This window comes from Neolamprologus multifasciatus, chromosome 19, assembly GCF_963576455.1.
Source record: "Neolamprologus multifasciatus chromosome 19, fNeoMul1.2, whole genome shotgun sequence".
NCBI classification, from domain to species: domain Eukaryota; kingdom Metazoa; phylum Chordata; class Actinopteri; order Cichliformes; family Cichlidae; genus Neolamprologus; species Neolamprologus multifasciatus.
In genome coordinates, this window is record NC_140457.1 from 18703490 (window position 1) to 18726416 (window position 22927).

General features: G+C 40.6%; 3 protein-coding genes and 1 long non-coding RNA gene across 4 annotated transcripts; 3 read left to right on the forward strand and 1 right to left on the reverse strand.

The window, feature by feature from the left end:
* Nucleotides 1-1401: 1401 nt before the first annotated feature.
* dhrs7 (dehydrogenase/reductase (SDR family) member 7) lies at nucleotides 1402-5798 on the forward strand. The gene is made up of 7 exons (XM_085142310.1): nucleotides 1402-1766; nucleotides 2155-2307; nucleotides 2467-2573; nucleotides 2786-3025; nucleotides 3203-3325; nucleotides 3426-3641; nucleotides 5524-5798. The coding sequence occupies exons 1-7, from the start codon at nucleotides 1637-1639 to the stop codon at nucleotides 5563-5565; spliced, it is 1011 nt and encodes a 336-aa protein (XP_084998436.1). The 5' UTR covers nucleotides 1402-1636; the 3' UTR covers nucleotides 5566-5798.
* A 325-nt stretch (nucleotides 5799-6123) lies between these two features.
* LOC146496413 (dehydrogenase/reductase SDR family member 7-like) lies at nucleotides 6124-13597 on the forward strand. The gene is made up of 7 exons (XM_085142314.1): nucleotides 6124-7060; nucleotides 8351-8503; nucleotides 8733-8839; nucleotides 9951-10190; nucleotides 10309-10431; nucleotides 10514-10726; nucleotides 11597-13597. Exons 1-7 carry the CDS (start codon nucleotides 6910-6912, stop codon nucleotides 11636-11638), a joined length of 1029 nt encoding a protein of 342 aa, XP_084998440.1. The 5' UTR covers nucleotides 6124-6909; the 3' UTR covers nucleotides 11639-13597.
* pcnx4 (pecanex 4) lies at nucleotides 12029-22100 on the reverse strand. The gene is made up of 11 exons (XM_085142303.1): nucleotides 21863-22100; nucleotides 20431-21208; nucleotides 20170-20349; nucleotides 19023-19561; nucleotides 18798-18898; nucleotides 18416-18538; nucleotides 16735-17095; nucleotides 14500-14603; nucleotides 13313-14418; nucleotides 13018-13204; nucleotides 12029-12848 (listed from the first exon to the last, which is right to left on the reverse strand). Exons 2-11 carry the CDS (start codon nucleotides 21126-21128, stop codon nucleotides 12597-12599), a joined length of 3651 nt encoding a protein of 1216 aa, XP_084998429.1. The 5' UTR covers nucleotides 21129-21208; nucleotides 21863-22100; the 3' UTR covers nucleotides 12029-12596.
* LOC146496415 (uncharacterized) lies at nucleotides 15951-16432 on the forward strand. Its single transcript, XR_014871018.1, has 2 exons — nucleotides 15951-16063; nucleotides 16106-16432. It is a non-coding gene; the product is annotated as an uncharacterized LOC146496415 (long non-coding RNA).
* Nucleotides 22101-22927: the final 827 nt, after the last annotated feature.

Below are 22927 nucleotides of genomic sequence, written 5' to 3' on the forward strand. Positions count from 1 at the left end.
TATCATAACACAATACCAATATTTACTTTGTTTGTTTGCTTTTTTTATTACTGAGTTCCTTGGTATATTATAATCAGCTTTTTAAATGTTATTTGTTATTTTATTTTCTGATTTTTGTTTCTTAAGCTCATTCATTTTATATTGTTTGACATTTTTATTTTCATGTAAATTTATATTCTTGAGTATTTTACCTTATAGCTATTTTTGTTTTGTCATGTTGTATTATGTCATACTGAGCTATTCTATTTAATTTAAGCAATTCTGTCTTAGGTTACAGCTGCTCTAGCATAATTTCCCTTCTGGGATGAATACTGTAGTATCTTATCTTAAATGCCCTTTAACCTTGCTGAGTTGCTAGACTCCCTTATCATCGCTGTAGCTTTAATGGTTGACAGTTCTTTAAATGAGCATGGTATTCACATGGATGCAGGGGTCTCGAAAATTAAGATGTAATCAAGAGGAACTGAGTAATACATGAATCAATGTAACATGTCATGATCCATTTACTCTGAAGGGTCTGTTTGGTAAAAATGAGATATTATTTAAAAAAAAAGATATGTTATGAAAATGAGTTAAAATGTATTACGTTTACAAGATAAGATAAGATAACTCTTTATTGTCATTGCACAGTCATACATAGTACAGTAGTACAATGAAATTGTACTAGACATCCATGAGCCAAAATGTGTCCAGTGTGCTAAGCAATCAAAATTAAGTGCATTGTTTCTAACTGCACTCGGCCAGTAAAATAACCACCATATGCATGTTTTTCAGTTTGGAGTGTTTCTAAACCCATTAAATCCAACATGAAAATAACACTGTCCTCAGTTAGTTAAACTAGTCAAGATCACAGCTTTTATACTATGCAAATCCGTCCTGCATCAAGCTTGCATAAACCAATGACCAGGGGGATATAGGTTATTTTAATAATAATAATAGATAACAGATGGATATTGGTTACTTTAAAAATGAAATACAACATGCAAAACTGCATATTGCAATGCCTCATATTGGGAAAACGTGTGTTTACTTGTATTACTGGAATATATCCCCTCCTCTTACTTACTGCCATACTATACTTACTTATTCTTACTGTCTTGGAGCAACTGTGACCACATAATTTCCACAGGGATTAGTAAAGTATTGTGAGTCTGATTCTGTTCCATTAAATCTTCTCTCATCTAAACTCAGGGCTGGGTTTTTTTGTTTGTTTGTTTGTTTGTTTTTCTTGGAGACTCGCCAGGTTCTGCAGGACACTGTGTAACAGCTGTGGTTCAAGTTCGTTATTGCAAAAGATAATTGTTATACTGTTATGCAACCTGGAGAAGAGCGATAGCACGGAAGAAGCACGTTTATTTCTGAAGATTTAATTTTGAAAATAAAGCGGAAGTGACGTAGGCATCCTTTAATTTAGTTTTGGTTGTAGCCATGGGGGTTAGGGTTACTGCTTCATTATTGCAAACATTTTAAGAGATACTTATTATTCTTAACATCTTAACAGATACTCTGACCTGTAACTATCGTAAAATGCTTCGACCGTAAGTAGACACCGTTCGCACATGCGCGGTAGCGATCGTGTTTCCGGTACGGATCGAGTAGTTACAAGCCACTTTAAAAGCCCACTTGCTTCCACCAAATGGACTGCTGGATTGTGTCTGCTCTCAGCTGGTTTATACCAGTTTATTTACTCATCCATTTACTCTGCTTCCTTTTCGCGGATGCAGACTTCACTCTCCTCTGGGCAAGTCTAGCGGGGCACAAGCCAGGTGAGTCAAACGAGACACACCCCACGTTTTCCTCACCTTCTTGTTTATAACGAAGGGAATCCGTACGGGTAACCTCTCTGTTTGTGATTGATAGGTTGAACTGTCAAAGAACAATATGTTGATTTTATTTTATTGATTTTATAAACTCAGATTGACCTCTGAACTCTTTAACAAAAGTACTAAAGGCAAAACTATCCAAGAGTTCAAGAGTCTTCTGTGAAAAAGATAAAATAAGTAATAATAATTTTGGTGAAAGTAAGAGCATACAATAAGAGTGCCGTATTCAGTTAAAACAAAATCAGGCAATCTTTATGACTCCTCTGTTGCTAACTGCTAAGTGTCCTAAAATAAATTCGCCTTGTTGACTGTTGTGGTTTGTGTCAACCAGAGAGGAAGCTGAAAGGGTTGGTGGTGTGGATCACTGGAGCATCCAGTGGTATTGGAGAAGAGCTGGCCTACCAGCTGGCAAAGTGTGGCTCACGTCTCATCCTGTCTGCCCGCCGTGAGGATGAGCTACACAGAGTGAAACGCCATTGCTTAGGTAAGATAAATTAAAAATGATGTTGTTATGTATTCAACATCTGTGGTTTAACTTTTTACCTTTTCAGTCAGTTCAGTTGCAACTGGGCATTAGTTTAATTTCAGTTCAGTGTTACTTGCTTGTGATCAGCTGAATAATTTTTATTCTTTTATTTTCAAGAGACCTCTGACCTTAAGGATGACGATGTTCTTGTTCTTCCCCTTGATTTGCTGGAGAGGACATCACACGAGGAAAGAACAAAAACAGTTATTCGCTACTTTGGGCATGTAAGGCTGCTCCAGGTGTTCTTAGTTTCATTACCACATTAATATTTCCTGACGACTGACAACTTATTTAAAAGACGCTGGTTTTAAACCAGGAGTCAAACAATGACCAAATTAAAGTTTTATTTCACCAGATTGTAGATTGATAACTTTTCAAGTCACGTCATCTTTCTGCACTTTTTTTTAGCCTATCTTATTTTTTCATTCCTCATCAGATTGATATCCTCATTAACAATGGTGGTCGAAGTCAGCGCTCTCTGTTCTTGGAAACCAGCGTGGATGTGTGCCAGGCCTTGATGGAGCTCAACTTCTTAGGTACGGTCTCTCTAACCAAGCAGGTGCTGCCTCACATGACGCAGCGAGGCAGGGGGAGCATCGTAACTGTCAGCAGCCTAGTCGGCCTCGCCGGGGCGCCTCTTGCAACAGGATACTGTGCCACCAAGCATGCTCTTCAGGTGACGCAATTTCTCATGACTCTGTGGTTCTGTGGTTTGAATTTAACTCATTTAATGTAATTGAATGTTTCTGCATCTCGTCTAAACTTAGCATTAGTTATATATGGGGAACAAAGGAAGGAAAAAAAACTATTACTGGTCCCAACTGGTTAAGTGGTGTTGCTGTATTTTCCACAGGGTTTTTTCAATGCCCTTCGACCTGAGCTGACTGATTATCCAAAGATACTAATTAGCATGGTGTGCCCAGGGCCAGTCCAATCACAGATCATCAGCAACGTCTTCACAGAGGAGCTAAACAAGGTAATGCATTTTATTTGCCGTTTAGATTTCACATTTGTGACATAAGTGCTTTTTGAGAACGTTTGCTTTCTGTAACCATTTTTCCTTCCATTACGTAAAGCCTGTGGCATCAGTTGGAAGCCAGGAACACAAAATGCCAACAAGTCGCTGTGTGCATTTAATGCTAGTGGGAATCACCAATGGTGTCAAGGAGATGTGGATTGCACAGCAGCCCTTCCTCCTGTTTTACTACGCCTGGCAGTATGCTCCTACGTTTGCCTGGTTCATCACAGACCTGCTGGGAAGGAAGAGAGTTCAAAATTTTAAAGCTGGTGTGGTACGTACATAATATGCACAGGGTGTATGTAAAAGATGGGTGTAGCCACCAAGACATGATGCCTTGGCCTCTGGACTCTGAATTCTGAAGGCATCATGTTGATTTTTTTTTTTTTTTTGCGCCAAAAGTGAGCATATTTAGATCAGAGGGTGAGGATATTGGCTCAAGTTAGCAACATGCTAATTACTGCTAAATAGCAGACTAATAAAACTAATGCACAAACTGACAGGCTGTACATAATAGCAGGGGATATTAAGCAGCACAGACCCAGTTAAGAGGTCCAGTTCAGCTCCCTGTGTCTGTAAATCTGTCATTCAAAGAGTTCGAACCCCCAAATTTCAGCTTGATAAACAGGCAGAGCAAAACATGTTATGAGGGGAAACGGGCTATAGAGACTTTGCTGTAGATGTGTTTTTTCATGGCTGAGCTTGGTTATTGGGTACATAAAAGGTTGATGAGGCCATCGCAAGTCATTCATTAGTTTCTGGAGTCTGCACTCAAGCATTTTTGATGCAACCATGTTTTCTTATATTTATATATAAATTAATATAAAGCACAAAATCTAAAACTTCTGGGGTAAAGACCACACAATAATAGATCCTATCTTCTTGCCCTGGTTATGCAGTTGAGCCTTATTTGTGTCCTTTTCACTCCCTGTCATTTAAGTGTGTGAGAATTTTAAAAAGGTCTATAGCTCATACATAGAGTCCAGACCTGCTTTAATTCTTCATGGCATAGATTTAACAAAGTGCTGGAAACATTCCTCAGCGATTTTGGTTCATAGTCACATGACAGCACCACACAGTTACTACAGATTTATTGGCTACACATCCATGAGGTGACTCTCTGGAGTCCACCAAATCTCAAAAGTGCTCTATTGGGTTAGGATTCAATGACTGCAGAGGTTGTTTGAGTACAGTGAACTCCGCATCATGTTCAAGAAACCAGTTTGCGTTGATTTGAGCTTTATGTCTCAGGTTATCCTGCTTCAAGCAGTTGTCTGAAGATGAGGTGATAAAAGGGTAATACTCAATTGATCCCAAGCAACCCAAATATCCATCCTTTTATTTTCTTTACACCAAATTCTGACCTTACCATCCAAAGGTAGCAACAGAAGTTGAACCTCATCAGACAAGGCAACATTTTTCCAGAGTTCTGTTGTGCAACTTTGGTGAGCTTGTCTGAATTGTAGCCTCAGTTTCCTGTTCTAAGCTGACAAGAAATGGCACCCGGTGTGGTCTCCCTATTGTGTCAATGGGGCATTTTCACCCGAAGAACTGCAGCTCACTGCATATTTTCTCTTTTTCAAACAGTTTCTGAAATACGCTTGCCAGCTACATTCATACATCTGCTGCATTCAAAGTTACTCTAATCACTTTTCTGCCTCATTCTAATGGTCTGTTTGAACCTCAGCAGGTCATCTGAATCATCTTTACTTGCCTAAACTCATTGAGTTTGCTGCCTTGTGATTGGATGGTTAGATATTTGTGTTACTGATCAGCTGACTAAAGTGGCCAGTGAGTGTAATTATGTCAGTGTTTAACGGAGAGGGAGGAGAATGCATATAAATTGCATACTGGACCTTAAATATAAAGAGGTTAATTTACAGAAAGGTCATTTTGCAGCTGGGTGGCCGTTGTTGATTCACATGCTTCAGAAGGATCATTTTGAAACAGAAAGAGCCTTAAAAAACATGAATAGCATAACAGTGAAATCCCTGCCTATAAAGCTCGTCATCTTGTGACCACCTTGAAAATTTTTTTAAGATGTACAAATATTAACAGCATGTCTATTTGGACGTTTTCCTTTCCTTTAAATTATTTTTGATTTGATTCAGGGAAGTAGAAAATCAGTGCTGACAGCTACCCTCTTCCTTTTGCAGGATGCAGACTCTGCATACTTCACTAAACCAAAGACCTCCTGAAAGCTGCGTCCTCAGGAAGAAACACTTCAACATGTTCCTGAAGTTGGACTTTGGATTTTTTTTTCCATCCAGAAGGAAGAATTCAAGGACATGACTGTTTAAAAGCTCAGTTTAAAAGCTCTTCTTGTCTCAGACGTAGTTAGTCTGTTTTTCCCTTGTGTTTTTTTGGCCTAAAGAATGATTACAGATTTGAATGACCTTTTGGATGACTAATAAAGTTTACTTCAAATAAATTTTCTTCTGTGCCAGGTTGTTTAATGAAACATTAAACTGCTGTTTGATGAGAGATTTTTTTTTTTTTTTTTTATTGTAAGCATATGAAAGATTAGAGGACTTAGAAAATTTACACTTCCTTTAAAGGGACAAGTAAAATTATCAACACAACATCACACCAAACACTATGCAGATACAGCAAGACCCAATAAATGCACGTCTTCGTAGAAGCTTTAAAATCCTTGTGAGGTTATTCTTTCACAAATCTTCTTGTAGGAGTCTTTGGAATGACGCTTGGATAAGTTTTCCCAGATTTAAAGTGCCCCCCCCCCCCCCCCCCCAAAAAAAAAAAAAAAAAAAAAAAAAAAAACCTAGCCGAGATCACCTGGGCACTCATACTCAGACCTCACCTGAATAACCAACCGTCTAATGAAATAACGTCCTTAATAGCCCACCAGTTTTGTCCAGGCCCTGGAATCACAATTTTAATGTGATGAGACTAAGTTTTAATTTAAATTATATATATTTTTAACATGTTTCTGTGACATAGAAGAAAAAAAAACCCACTATGTAAGTTTCAAAGACTTTTGAAATTGGTGTAAATTCTTGACCCTTATTCTTCATAACCTCTGAAATTCTTTATGGCAAGCTTGATATCAACTTCCTTCCTATTGGTGTCAAGATTGACTCATAGTTTAAAAAAAAAAAAAAGGCCTCAAAGATAACTTCTTACAATGACCAGGGAGCAATTTGATGACACTTTGGTGCATTTTCAAGCATGATGGAAAACCATGTCTCTAGGCTAAAGTAATATTTAAATGGTTCAAATATCATCAAATTAACATTTTGGATCCATAGACAAGAAATATGATACATTTGGTCTTTTGGGGTAAAAAGTGGGAACCCACAAGTTAATCAGCTTTGAACTCTAACAAGGCAGGAATGGATCCCAATCAGCCACAGAGTGTTTTAAAAATTATGAAGAAGAAGAATAAAGACTTTAAATATTGCTCTCTAGGTTTAAATCTGAAAATACTAGAGAGGAAGTGATTACACAAGTGGTTACACTTTAACCACCTCTCATTATAGGTTGCGGTGTAGTTACTTAAATCATAAGTTTGTTGGTTGTGCATGTGTGTTGTTTTACAAGGAATGGAGTCCTGCACTGTATCTGCACTGAGCTGCTTCATAGCATTTTGTTTACTTGTCTGTTTAATTGGCTTCATTTTCGCGGATGCAGACTTCACTCTGCTTTGGGCAAGTCTGATAGGGCAAAGGCCAGGTGAGTGAAACAATCATCCCCCAGCACTGTGAGAAGTTTCTTATTAATAAAGAAGGGGCTCAGATTTCTGATCAAATGTGCATCTCTGCAACTGTTGGGGACAGTAAAAATAAAAAATAAAAAAACGTTAATCAGCAAAGGCTAAGTTTATAAGTCTAACTGACCCTGGCAAATTTTGGAAGAGATTATACATTTTTCTTTTATCAATTATTCACAAATGTTTTCGTATCAGGGAGCAGTGGCAGTCAGAGGAGGCCTCCTCAGAGCCTGTTGATGTTACTAAGTGCAAAGTTATCCTAAAGGAAAAGCACAGACTGTCTGTCAGCCAAGAGTTTGTTTTATTAAGTAAAGGTGTTTCTGTTTAGAACAATCTTTGATAGCAGTGCAGTGATTTTTGTGAAGCTGAAATGCAATACCTTAAAGAGGGAAGTTGTGCCCAAGGATCACTGTTAAGGACAACAGCTACAAAAAGCTAAATTAAACTGAAAACCTGCACTGAGACCTAAAATGTGAATTCATTTTGTACTGTGCTGTACTGAAGGGGATAAAACCGGGATTATACTGTACCATTATAAGTAGGCCTGCCATGTTAATGTGTAAGCAGGAGTTTGATGTTGTAGCTAGTCAAATATAGGTCAAAAGTTAACTTTTTATGCTGTTAGATAGTTTTGTAAGGAGCACTTTAGTCTTCACCATAATTAGAAAGTAAAGCATGATGCATAGAGTATCATTAAAACTTACAGGAATCTGGCCTCTTGTACTTGAGTGTAACCAGTGGTTTCCAACTTGTTTTAAACCTTCTTTATTTCCATTCATGAAGACATCTCTTGATTTGACAGCTTAGCAATGATATACCTATCTCTTCGAGAGTTCTCTTGACTTGTTTAGATGTTACTGAAGGGAAAAAAGGAAAGGATACTGTGACCAGCCACTTTAGTTTTCATCTGTGGTCTTTCGGGCATTTTTGGTATGTTTGAGATGGCCATCCTTCCATGTACACCCTGGACAATTTCAAATCAACAGTTAACCTAACCCCACTAATTGCATGTTTTTGACTTGTGGAGGGAAGCTTCAGTACCTGGAGAGAACCCATGCAAACATGGGCAGAACATGCAAACTCCACACAGAAAGGCCCCGACCAGATGGTGGAGTGAAACTTTATTTCCTTTTTACCGATGTACCAGATTATGGATTTGGCCGCTCCTTAGGTTTTTGCTATCTCTCTGAAAGTTTATAAAGACCAAAGAACTGTAGCAGGAAATGTTGACTGTTGTGGTTTGTGTCAACCAGAGAGGAAGCTGAAAGGGTTGGTGGTGTGGATCACTGGAGCATCCAGTGGTATTGGAGAAGAGCTGGCCTACCAGCTGGCAAAGTGTGGCTCATGTCTCATCCTGTCTGCCCGCCATGAGGATGAGCTACACAGAGTGAAACGCCATTGCTTAGGTAAGATAAATTGTTTTAAATTGTCAAATTATATCAAAGTAAAGTAGATTCCAGCCAAAAGAAACCCACTTAATGTGAAGGAACACTTAAGCTTGGGTACATGGATGTATATGGAGTATAACACATTAATAACATGTTAGGTTTCCATATCAGTTATATGTCAGTTATAGTTTGTTCAGTTTTACTCAAAAGTGACTAAATGAATGCTTTTTGTCCTTTATTCTTTAAGAGACCTCTGAACTTAAGGATGAGGATATTCTTGTTCTTCCACTTGATTTGCTGGAGAGGAGGTCACATGAGACAAAAACAAAAACTGTGATTGCGTACTTTGGACACGTAAGATCACTGCAGTTGCTCATAGTTTCATGAATTTTTTTGTTGTTGCATTAACAACTCATCTATAACATTCAAATACTGGGTTTGATTTACATAATAGAGACCACCTTTGTCTTATTTTAAAGACATCCTTTAATGGATGGTTATTTTCACTTCACTTTGTGGATGTAGTTTATTTTTTCATTATTCAAGTCATTTTCTAAGAACCTGTGACAGTGTGTAAATTAAAGACTTTTTACTTTAACAAGGTGTAGAAAACCCGGATATATATGCCATACATGAAAAAGGGCTAAGGTAAAATATAGCAAAACGTATTTCCAGTGTGGGGCCTCTTTTTGCTTCATATTGGAGCTGTTTTTAGTCAACATTCTGTCTGAACTGCAGGCATGTTGGACTCTTTTACTACAAAACCAGGAACCAGCATCCAAAATCTGTATCCTTCAGCATTAATGGTGTGCTGTCACAGATATGCTTGTTACCTATGCTGTGTGCACCAATGCAGCCCCAGATGCTGACCTTTGGCCTTTGTTCTCACAGTAAGCCCGGTTGTCTGTCTCCTTTTCTAGCCCGGACCATGTGGCACCCACGATTTCCAGGAACTATTTCAAATTTGGATTGATCAAACTGCAGTTATTAAATCCCCCTGTTAGCTGTGACATGTTCCACCACTTTTAAAGCCTAACACTGTTGTGCCCCTTTTACAAAAGCAGACCTACTGAGATGTATTCCAGCAGTCATCATCTGATCAGAGCATTTTAACTGTCATTTTAAATCCACATGCACCATCTCTTCTGAGGTTGTAAACTCTCAGATAGCTACTCTGTTTTGAATGTCTGCTGAAAACAATGTTTTTTCTCCATAAACATTCACCCTTACAATCGTGATAGTTTTGATGAGACATGTGTCCTCTATTTAATAATAATAAAAAAGATTAAAGCTTCCACTGAAACTAATAAAAACTAAACTGAAACAACAAAATCCACTCTGAAAACTAACTGAATTAAAATAAAAACAAATTAGAAAGTACAAAACTATAGGTACTCTGGTGTCTATGAACTGTAAACTGAAATAAATGAGATTTCAGATGATGTTCTTTTCCATCCCTCATCAGATTGATATCCTCATTAACAATGGCGGTCGAAGTCAGCGCTCTCTGTTCTTGGAAACCAGCGTGGATGTGTGCCAGGCCTTGATGGAGCTCAACTTCTTAGGTACGGTCTCTCTAACCAAGCAGGTGCTGCCTCACATGACGCAGCGAGGCAGGGGGAGCATCGTGACTGTCAGCAGCCTCTTTGGCCTTACCGCTGCGCCTCTTGCAACAGGTGCCTCTGCTAGCAAGCATGCACTTCAGGTGATGAGATTTCAGAAAGGAGATTATGACTTTTTTATTTCTCTTAATTCTTTTCAACTAAATGTATTAGTTGTTGGCTTGTGGGAACAGATCTGGATCTCTGCTGTATTATCCACAGGGTTTCTTTAATTCCCTTCGAACTGAGCTGACTGACTACCCAAAAATACTAATTAGCACAGTGTGTCCAGGGCCCGTCCAATCACAAATCGCCAAAAATGCCTTTACAGCAGAAATAAACAAGGTATTTTTTTTAGTTTATATGCCTAATATAACCATTTCAAAGCTATGTTTTAAGTAACAAGTTTTCCTCTCATTACTTTAAGCCTCCACCCACAGTTGGACATCTGAAGAGGATGCCAACAGATCGCTGTGTGCGTTTAATGCTAGTTGGAATTTCCAATGGTGTCAAGGAGATGTGGATCTCTCAGCAGCCCATGCTCCTGCTTTACTACGCCTGGCAGTATGCGCCCACATTCGCCTGGTCCGTGTCCGACAGGTTGGGCAAAAAATGGGTGCAGAATTTCAAAGCTGTACGGGTAGGTACAGAAAGTTTTTATGGTGCAAAATTCCCTTGTAGATTATTTACATATTAGTGTAGGTCTGAGAAATTCAAACATCACCATATTTTTACCAAATACTCTGATCAATATGAGTATATATTTGGGCTTTATGAGTTAGTAAAAACCTTTTTTCATAATATTTGTTTTACACATTTTCACTTGGTCAGGAGCATGCAGGTGAACATGCAGCTTTTTTCCACTTTACTTGGGGCACATCAGATGTTGCAGTTTCTTTCTGCAACATTTGTGCTGCTGCTGTATTCTGCAAGGTTAGCTGTGCTAGATTAGACCTGAGACTGGGGGGTTCTCACTGTGTGAACAGGCTGAAAATACTTGAATAAAGTTGAACTATGTGTGCAGCGCTGTCTCTTAACAGCTGGGAGGCTCTAGCTTCTACTGACCTTGGTTGAGTCTAATAAGAAGAAGGCAGTGGCTAGGGTATGACAGTGAGCATGACTACTTCCCCCTGGTGCTGACTGGATAACTGACTGACCAGTGTGTCTGGTGGCCTCTGCTGGACAGTGACAGCTGAGGGCCATGCAGAAAGGTCATGCCACTACTGGCTAGCCATTGTGGATTCACTTGCTTGGGATGAAGGAGGATCATTTTGGGACCAAAAAAAAAAAAAAGGAAACACTATAAACACTCTAAAGACTTACAGAATCTAAACATTCCTCTACAGTGAAATAGTTGGGCAATGTAAGGGGCATGATTGTGACCAATAAAGTATCTCAAGATTTACAGATGTCAACATGATATATATTCAGACAATTTTCAACCTTGAATAAAAGAATTTTTCATTTTTGGTGCAAATCAAGTGCTGACAGTTAGCGTCTTCTTTTGTAGGATGCAGACTCTGCAAACTTGACTAAACCGAAGACCTCCTGAAAATCACATCCTCAAGAGGAAATTGCATTCCTAATGTTGGACTTTGTATTTTCTTCTCCTTTTTTCAAAATTTCTGCTTTCATGTCATGTCACCTTGGGATGGCTGTTGCGGGCAATAAACTGGCGATGTATAAATGCAATTGAATTGAGTCTTGAAGTAAATATTTAGAGACATAACTGATTTGAAAGCTCCGTGCCCTCTTCCTATCTTAAATGAAATGTTTGTAACCAATAATCAACTTGTGGTACACAGCCTTGAAGAATGGACAACAAGCTATAAAGACTATATTAAGAATGGCAATGTTTCTGCAACGAACCTTTAAATGCCTACAAAAATTGAGTTATGTTCAGTTTTCTCTATCCCGGCAAGTTTGCTTAATGAAAAACAGCTTTTGACAAGCTATTTTTATTGTAAGTATATACAGCTACACATATAAAAATTAACAATATGTACAAGAAACTGTGGACAGATTCATTCTAGATTGTAAACAAGTGAATTGTAAACAAAACAACAGCACTAAACACCATACGTGTACAGCGAGACATCCCCAAGGCACATCCTTGATATTCTTTAACAAAGCAATAAAATTCTCATTCCTTTTTGTGGAAAAGTGAGGGAGGATGGGAAGGGGGATCACATGAACATTAAAACGTCGAATTAAACCAGAGGTATTTATTAGTCGTCTCCTGGAGAGGAGGGGTCTTAATTTATTCACTTTTTGTTTCAGCACAAACATTAATAAACACAAAAATGTCTGTGCTTTGGTGGCGATGCCACTGCTCCATCTCTCGAATTAATGTGAAGAATTAAGTTGGGTCCCATGCCAACTTGACACTTCACAAACTCTGAGTCAACAATTTAAAATGTAAAACTCCTGAACTCAAGATTTCTCTTGACTTTGCTACAGTTCAAACATGAATTTCTGTGGTACTCCCACCAGAAAGATGGAACCACAGCTCAGAGGCAAGGGAAGTGAAGTGGGGCAGATGAGTAAATAGGGTATCCTAGAGGCGGATCGGCTGCCTGAACGGTTAGGTTTCTTAGCATGAAGGGGTGGGCCTGAATGCTGTACCGCTCCTCGTCATCATTAGTAGCATACAGAAGCTCCCAGGAGAGGTTTGCCCACTGGCCTCTCACCCCTTCTCCATTGAGACGGCCCACCTGTACAAGCTGCTCCTGAAGGGTCAGCACTCGCCCTGTGTAGGTACCCTGCACACAAGGACAGTCATAATGTTACAAACTAACTAGTGGAACCAACTAAGCTGAACACATGGATTTATGAGAACCTTAAATTGTATGTCAACTGGATAATATACTGTAATTATATTTGTATATTTTGTAGCTTAGGTGTAAATGAGGCTTTGTTATGTCTTATTACCATTGTGAGATCATGTCCTAGTGAGAATAGAAAGGGTTTTTCCTGAAGAACGCTGTCATGCCAGCCTTTTTCTGTCACCAGGCCGATGTACCAGTCCCTTTCATATTCCTCCAGAGTGCTGAACAACTCTTCAGGGGACTCCATTGGCCCCAGGCTTGCTTGATCAAACAACAGCTTAAAACTGAACCTGAAGGCAAACAAAAGCATAAGGCAGAACTCTTATGGATGCTCTGGCTCAATTAAGTCTGGCTGATTATAGTAATCACAATCTAGAGGTCCTAACTGGCAATTTTACCTGAAAGCCTGAAGTGTGAGCTGGTAAAGTTCTTTACTTGAAGACAGCCACTCAAGTCCTTCTGTCCACGGTACATCTCCACAATACAGCCTGTACACATAACTAGGACTGGTGAAGGCAGACTCTGCCCCCAGTGAGATGAGACACGAAAGTGCAACATGAATATGCAGTTCCTTCAAAGCTTCATCCTCCTTGAGGGCTTTGGTCATGTCCTCTGAGGTTGCACCCTGCACAGCAGGCCCAAAGCGTCCCAAGGTAAATCGAAACCAATCCTCAGGAAATAAAGGCCTGAGAGACAGCAAGCGGGATGGTAGTAATGGTGCTGTCCTCCACCCTTTTGGTAGGTTGAATACCTCAGACTGGGGGCAGCTGAAGTTCAGATGTGAGAGAGAGCCAGACCTTTCACCGAATACCTCTGAGTTATGGCCTTTATCCACAGCTGGCATCCCAATACCCAGTCCCAGAGGCTGCAGTGGCTGCAGTGCAGAGAGGGCCATGTTTTCAAAAAGACTGTCCATTTCCACGGAGCCCGGCAGAGAGGCCCCCATCTGCAGGGTGGTGTGTCCAGACTGGGCTTCTGCAGTCACTAATGCAACTGTCCGTCTGGCTGGTTGAGGGCCAAATAAGTCATCCTCATCTGACCAGTCACCAAAGGAGGTCAAACTGGAGCTGTCCTGTCTGAACCTTATAGAAGACACATTGGACTCCACCATGACAGCCTCAGGTGGTTGGTTAGAAGTTGTCTGGGCTAACTGTGAAGACTGGGATTTCATCCCACCAACCGCTGACACTTCTTCACTGCTCCATAAAAATCCTTTATGCTTCTGCACACAATATCGCAAGAGCAACCAGATCAGAGCCTTCATGAAGTCATCCTGAAGTTTCCTCAAGTTGTCATGAGAGTCAATGATACCGGACAGCACATTTCGGGCATCAGAGTAGACCTGTACTGCAAGTGCAGCACTCGGGGTGAGGGCATTGCCCCAATGCAGATTGAAGCCCTGGGTGAAGCCAAGCCGCTCAGGGCGTTCAAAAGCAGCTTCAAAAACCTCATCCACCCTCCGTGCCTCCACCGTGTGGCAAGACGTCTCCTGCAGCTCCAGGCCCTGTAACAAACACACCCCACCTTATGTAATCTTTTAGATTCTTACATAGATTATTAATAGACAATCAGAGGGATACAGTACCTTAATGTTGACAGTGCAGTAGCCATATCCCCTCTCCAGGATCATTATCCAAACCATGCGGTCCTGAAAGCGGCCAAGAAAATGAGAACCTGGGGCTAATGAACCTGAAAATGGAGAGAGACTCATCAGTTATCCATACATCCAACATGTAAGGAGATGTGACTATGAGCACAGAACATAAAACATGTAGCACACATACGGGAGTCTTTCATTTTGTATCAGCTGTGCATCCCTCTGCTGACTACATGGATAATGTGGTTACTGGATGAGCTGCTTGGAGATGCATACAATTACGATAGTACAGGAAGGTCGTGCTACTGATTTAACTGGCTGACTGCACAGAGATCTAAATATTAAATCTCTTCTTGTCCCCAGCTTTCCATTAGTCCCTAAAACTTTGCTCTTTTTGTACAAAGGTGGATTTTCATTTTCTGAGACAGAAGACAGACGTTTATTTCAACACAGATGAACAGCAGCAGCAAGGTGAAAGGAAGCTTTTGTTTTAACCTGACTAGTGCTCACTTGGCTCAAGGATAATGTCATGTCCCATGCTGACATCTTAGAATAGTCCCAGCCGCTACCTCATGATGTGAAGTGACACACTGGGCAGATTTCTTTCCTGCTCACTGCACCACGGCCCCCAGTGTGAGCAAAGCAAAAGAACACTACAAACTGCCACCGTTTGACTGTGAGCTTCAGCCTAACAAGCAACTTTTCTGAATTATACATCACAGCCACAGCTTCCCTAGCTCAGAAAAAGCAATAAGACTGACTGATTACATCACCTTGGTTTTATTCAGTCTTAAATCATCAGTCCATAAAAAACAAGTCCCTACTTGCATGTTCCCCCCTTCCTCTCTTTCCCCCACCTGATTGGGAAGAGAACAAAACCCGAGCAGCAGCTCAGTTTAGCCTCGGCGTATTACGCAGTTAATGGTGTGGAAATATATGGATGTAATGAATAGAGACTCAAGCTTTTTTTTATTTTATTTTTTTTTCAGGGTCACTTCATAGAAAGCTCAACTGGATCACGTAAGTTCACATTACTGCCCGTAGTGCAAAAAGTCTGCTCACAACAGAATTCCTCTTACTGTGTAACCGTATGAAATGATGCTTCACTGCTTTCGGATCTGCATACAGTCCCCATTTGACCCATACAAGAGTTCAGTTGCTGCAATTACAGCTCACGTCAAAACACACTGTTGTAAAAAAAAAAAAAAAAAAGTACTTTTTTTTCTATATAACGTGACCTCTGTTTACTGAGAGCTGTAAAAAGAAAAACTTAATGGAGAAAAACACTGTGTGTATTGTAAGTTAAGCAAAACCAACTTTTAAGACGGATTTAAATTTAGATACTGTGACTGATTAGTTAATAATTAACAGGTTTCAGGTGCTTCATAAAGGGAGTGAACACTATTAGCTGTCCAATTTAGATGCCATGACGGGTTTTGTCATTATCTTAATTAGGGCTGTTCGACATAACGATATATATCGGATGACGATATAAAAACATCTATCGTTTCATTTTACACTATCGTTTGTTTCGTGGTGTCGCAAAATAAATGTTTACGGCAATATTTTTTCATCGTTTTGATGGTCACTGTAGTGGCTATATTCATTTCTTACAGTTCTCTCTTTCTCTTATATTTAATATAACCACACTATGGACGGACAAGCGCCTGTTTTTATGCGTTGTCATTAGTAACAAAGACGGTAATACCACTGCGCGTCCGCTTGTTTATTTTCCACATAAACCTTTCACAATAAAGCTCAAGATCCTGCTGAGACTTTTCAAAATAAACAGAATCACATAAAAGAGTATGCAGAGTATTTACGGATGAGAAGTAAAAAAGAGCCGTCAGGTGCTAAAAAATAAACCTTAAACTCAAACGTTAGAACAGGCTTTCCCCCGCAGCACGTCGTGTAATAAATACTCACAAAGAAAACGGCGGCCTTTACAACTTATGTCAAAAAATATACAGTTTCATGCATCGCCAGCTGGAAACACTTCACGCAAGTCGAGCTGCCCGAGATTCACAGAATTTACAGAAAATGTTACATTTTTGTGATTTATATCGTTATCGGACGATAGATGTCTAATATCGGGATATGAGATTTTGGTCATCGCACAGCCCTAATCTTAATGCTACAATTGTATTTTTCTAACACATAGATTTTGTATTAGCGGCTAATTTATTAACAAAAGAAAAGAAAATTCAGGCACGAACAACTAACCCAGTGACCCTCTTGCAAAGGCCGTCCTCAGAGCACAGGCGAGACTTCCACTCATTTGCTGGTAGAAGACAGAATCCGGGCAGGGACAGGCAGTGCCCACGGGTCCTGGCCAGCTTCGCTGAGGCCTGGGAAACCCCACAAGGAAGATGGGCAGAGTGAACAGGGGCAGCAAAGGGGCAGAGAGCAGGGCAGAGACGATCACCACAGCCAAGACCAGAGGGCATAGGGAGGCGTTCAGAGCCAGGAGAGTTCCAGCCGACTGACGGCGCTGCTTCTTCTCTGTCCAAGATGTCACCAACACAGTCAGGGTGAATTTCAGCTTGGCTAGAAACTGGGTTACTCTGTCAAACAGGAGGCCCACCTGTAGCCAAAAGACAACAGCAAACATGAAGCGAAATCATACATGTCCTATATGCAGGCATTAAATTTATGGTTGTGTGGCTATTTTAACTCTTTCCCAAAAGGGCAAAAACTGATGACCTCCCCCTCTACCCTTAATGCTGAGTTCTGACACCTCGGTATATCAATAAAGATATGATTTAATGAGCATCAGATTCGTTTCAGGGTTTTCAAGGGTAGCTGCACAGGCAGAGATCCACCCTCACTAATTTCTGATGCACACCCAGTCATTTTGTTTCATAAGCAGGCCTGAAATATGACAGAAAGCACTCAGTTCAAAAAAGTGCTTCAAATGTTAGTCCTAGTAGGCTTTCAATGGGAAATTAGTTAATATATATATATATTTTATGAGGTGTCAGAGGAACATTTCATGTAATCAGTACAAAAACAATGTCATAAAAAATGGGGATAACGTGTCAAATGAATCAATCTGCAACAGCAGGGGTCAGAACACTTAAGTCCTCCGGCATTAAACTTTGTAAAGTTGGTTGCAGGTTAATGCAGAAGCCGCAAAGCATGGTCCCAATACCTCTTCTTACCGGTTGTGGGTTCAGGGGACCCTGGTTTACTTTTTTTTTTTTTTTGGAACAAAGCACTCCAGCTTTTTTTTACTTTGGAAAACCCTGCCAGGAACTACTGCCCTGGACAACACAGCTTGTAGGGCTTAGGGTCAGCAGGACACGCAAACCTTAGCACTGTGTTAAAGGTGAGTCTTCAGGGGAACTTCAAAACAGAGCTAATGCTCCATTACATCAAAGGGAGCTCGTTGAGGCTGTTTGTGCATATGATCAGGATCCCTCCTGAGTGTCTTGCTTTGGAGGTTTACCAGGCACACTAAGCACTTTCCAAGATGCAGACCATAGGGAAAACACAGAACTTACCAGAGCTATGGATATATATAGCCTGATAGTGTATATTCTTAATTCTCCAGGAGGAGGTAGAAAACACTGTTGACGAAAAAGATGACCAAAATACCCTGCTTGGCCATTCATTATCAAAGCTAAGCTAGTAACATGTTGAGAGCTGATCTGAAATGAGGCACTTGCATTTGGAAGCTGCTGCTTCTATCCCTGATCTCTAATGTTATTTTCTTCTCAATATCAACAACCAAACAAAAGAAGCCAGTGGAAAAATACAAAGATGCCCCAATCTGGATAGTAAAGAGTTATTTGTGCTGGTCAAAGCACAAATAATTGTGACATTTTTCACTGTTTTATATTTAAGGGTCAGATTTTAATGTGTGCACTGAAGAACTTATGGTGGGTGAAAACTTTGACCTCACCAGAAGAAGCTGAACTCCGGTACCTAAGTCATCCCACCCTGGCAGCACATTGTTTCCAGCTGCAAGCCGCACCAAGATCACCACCACCATTTGGAGCAGAGCATCTTCTGAACTCTGCCATCCCTGCATAACAACAATAATAAAGAGAAGCTGTTAAAATCAAGCAAGAGGCGCTCACTGATTAATACATTTTTATTTTCATTTTGATAAAAGGAAAGGATAAATAACTGTCAAGAGGACCCATTTTTCCAGTGTCACCCTTTTCAGTCTTCTTTTGACAAAGATCTGTTATTTAGGTTGTTGCCCAGTTTAAAATCTCCCCAAAATTGCTTTACAAGTTTTTATCATTTTGACTGTGAGCAAGCATAAATGTTAAGTATACCACTCTAAAGGCTCGAGTAAATCCCACGCTCAGGGAAACCGTGTGGAGCAGCTGCAGAGACTTATCCATAGCCAGGAAAGCAATCATTGCAAATGGAAACACTGTGAAGTAAAACACAGACAGATTAAACACATTCAAATACAGTTATTCTCACACTTGAGAAAACTGTTAACACTGGACAAAAGGTGACTTCCAATATGTATTATAAAAACCTCAAAACCTCACCCAGGTAAATAAGGACTCTTCTGATTGCAGCAGCAATGTACAGTCCTCTGTTCCTCTGTTTAAAAATGTGCACATTGGACATCCCTTTAGGGTACAGGGGATTGAGGAACACCCCTCCAAATACATAGGCCCCTTGGATCTCTCTGAGAGCCCAGCAGAGGCAGAACAGTATGAGGAGGAGGTAACTGACAGGAGCCTGGGGTCCTGTAATCAGGCTGCGGGACTGAGCTGATCCGATGAAGTGATGCAAAACGCCTGCCTCTGCCATTGCCACCAGTAGCAAGCTCAAATATAGCAGTACTTCCCTGCAGCCTAGATTCCAGCCAAAGGAAGTTGGAGGAGGAGGTGACGGCCCCCCTCTGAGCAATTCGCGGTCCCGAAAGGCTGACCTGGAACCTCTGCAGAGTGTGCCAACCTGGCTGAGATCCAGACTCAAGAGAAATCCCATAGCAGTGGAGAGGAGAACCACACCAAGTGTTGATGGGATGAAGTAATTACATACAGCTATGCCAGCGGATACACCAAACATCAACAGCAGCCTGTGAGACAGTACACACACACAGACACACAAAAAAAATTAGGGATGATGATAAACAGGGTAATAAAACACTGCCAGCGGAACCATTTAATCTGATTCATCCATCCGTCCATTCTCTTGCGCTTATCCTTATCAGAATCGTGGAGGCGGCTGAAGCCTATCCTAGCTATCATAGGGAGAGAGGCGTGGCACACCCTGGACAGGTTGCCAGTCTGATATAGGGCTAACACAGAGACAGATAGTCATTGCACACTCCCATTCACACCTATGGGCAATTTAGAAATGTTATCTAGTTTTACCTTCTGAGCTACTATAATTTCTTTTGTTTTGCTTCTTTTTCTTTTGGATGCTCCCTTCAGGGGTCAAAACAGCAGATGATCTGCCACCATTTCATCCAGTTCTTAGCATCTTTTATTGTCACACTAACACTCAGCACAAATGCATACCTCATCCTACAATACTGAAATGCTAAACAGAGTTTGTCCATTTTAATCTCAGGATATAGAATGACCCACATGACTTTCTTACAATCTTATTGTTTCAAAAGTGAAAACAAATGATATAATTTTTCAATTTTAGTTTGATGTCAGCTAATCATTTCACTGGTACCTGAGGTTGCTGGACATGGGTGAGCCTCCTAAGCCAAAAACAAGAGTCTGCTCCATGCCCCAGAGGAGCAGAGCATCCAGGGGAGGCAGGATACCAAACGCCCACAGCAGAGGTAGAAAGAGGAACAGCACGTGGAGAACCTGGCTGGCCAGATGGAGCTCAGGGACAGCATCAGAGTACCTGTAATCACAGCAACATGTCAGAATTATTATGACAGAAAACACAAACTACTTTAATAAAATCATTAATTTTGTCACTCACCTATCAGCCAAATCCACAGCGATGAAAATAAAAATGTAAAGAGGCCGCGTGAGTGGGGTTATCTCATAAGTGTCCTGCGCCTGAAAAGTGGCTGTCTCTGTAGCTGTATTTACAATGAGAGAATATTCAGCTATACACAGCGTCACCCAACTCAGGACGAAGACCACCAGAGATGCACCAATACTGCCATAAAGAGCAGTGAGTCTGCCAAGGAACACATACCATGTCCCAAAGCCACAGAGCACCCCAGCTAGCACTGTATGCAGCACCACATTAAGCCCAAAACGCTTTCCAGGAGCAATGAATCGAACAGTCTCTGTGCTGACACAGTGGGTAAATTCCACTTCTTCTTCATCAACAAGGATGTTGGATGCACCAAGTCTCTCCACTGTGCCGCTCCTCCGTGCAGCATACAGCGCCAGGGCCTGGACACCCGCCGCAGCCCCACACATAAGTATACCAGAGAGCACCGCAGCATGGAGCTCCTGAAGCAGCTGCAACTGACTGAGCAGGGTCCCGAAGCCCCCAAAAAGCCATGGTGTCAAGAACAACACTGCTTGATTGACATATACATAAGGTGGGGCACAGTAGCCCAACTTGAAGCGTGGCCCCCCCAACACAGTTTGGGGGAAGCGCTTCCAGAAGAACTCCTGCTTGTACTCATTAAGAAGGGGCACATCTGGCCCCATTCTGACCATTCCCAAAAGGGTGGTAGGTCATCTCCACACACCTGAAGGAGAGTTTCCATTCATCATCATCTCAGAAACAGTGAAGCACCCTGCAATGGAGGAACAATTAATGAACAAAGTTTAGATGCACTAATAAGACAAAAAAACCATACAATAGGAGCTCCATCCTGTGCTTTTTTGTAGTCTCATTACACAAATTAGAGCTAAATAAACCACAACAAATATATATTTTTCACAGTGAAGTACATTCATCATCATTATTTGAGAATACCTTCCTCCAGCTCAGGTAAATGTTACTCCTTACAACCACACTATTATTATAATTTTAAAGCTGTTTATCTACAACAGCACATCAATGGGTCACATTTTCCATCAGGGGAAACTCAATTTTAAGACACCACGTAAAATCACCGCTTAATAATGTGCAGCACAAAAGGGATGGCAAACAAGAGCCACAGCTAGTCAGTTGCCAGGAAAACAAAACACAGCAACAGTAGCTTGTGGGTGCGCTTACGTGGGCTAACCTGCTAAGCTAGCAGGGATAATTATAAGTCTCGCTTCATAAAATTAAACCAGGTAAAAGAACATTGAGCACTAGGCATAGTTTTTGTCCCTTTATTTCAGCTAGCTCTATTACTGTTAGCTAACGAAGGCACCAAGTATTTTCATCTTGACTATGTGCTAGATTACTATTATTAACAGGTGAATAACAGCTGGTTGGCCACAATGTGAGATACACTTACCGTTAACAGCCGAATAGCCAACTGCAGACAGTTTTTTTTAGTATTTGAAGATGTAATAAGGTAATATTATGGAGAAACGGGCGGAAATTGCCAACATTACCGTTAGCTACCAGCTAACCATTAGAAAGCCAGGCAACATCGGCATGATACACAGCCAGATTCTAACCAATGAGAGTTGAGGAAAGAAGAGCGCGGCGCCTCTGATTGGCTTAAACCGTATAATCCCCGCCCATTCAACTCAAGGGCTCTGCCACATACCATGGACGGTCTGTGCCACACACAACTATTAATACAGAAAGGAACATATTTTTGAAAAGAGTTTTCACTTTAAGGGGAATATTTATTTACCACACATCGTTGAAAAAAACGACTTCTATAAGCCGACAGACACTTATAATAATATGCACACTTGGAAAAACATCTGTAATGTTTAAAAAAGCTTACAGGTATCAGAAAGTTCAACACGGTCTAAATTCTCTTAGGCTCTTTCTTGTAATTTACAAATCCTGGTGCATTTTACTTTATATAGTAACCATTGTATAGTATTTTAGCTTTTCTTGGCACAGTGTCTTCCTATTTATTTATTTATTTTTTCTATTATTTATTTTTTCATTATATCTCTAATTCATATTTTATTTGTGTCCCTTGTACTGTGGTAACGAGTGATTTTCCCCAGTGTGGGATTAAATAGTCTCTATATCTGTTTTAGTCTTCAGGAATAGTTCTCCAGGCTTCTTTGAGGATATTTAAAGCTCTTCTTTGGGCTGCCTTTTGTTCCATTCTCTGTCAAGAAGATCCCACAGTAGTTCAGTAATGTTGAGTTGCGCACTCTGTGGAGGCCAGCCCATGACTGATAGTGATCCACTGTGTGTTCTTTTATCTGGGTATCCTTTATTGCATTGGCAGGAAGTTTAGAATCATTGTCATAATGAAAAATGAAGCTTTTGCCAATGAGATGTTTTCCAGGTGGTAGAACTGATGGTACTTTTCTGGGTTCATAACTCCATCAATTTTGACAAGATCATTACCATGATCACTTGCAGCCCCAAACCATGACATACTCCA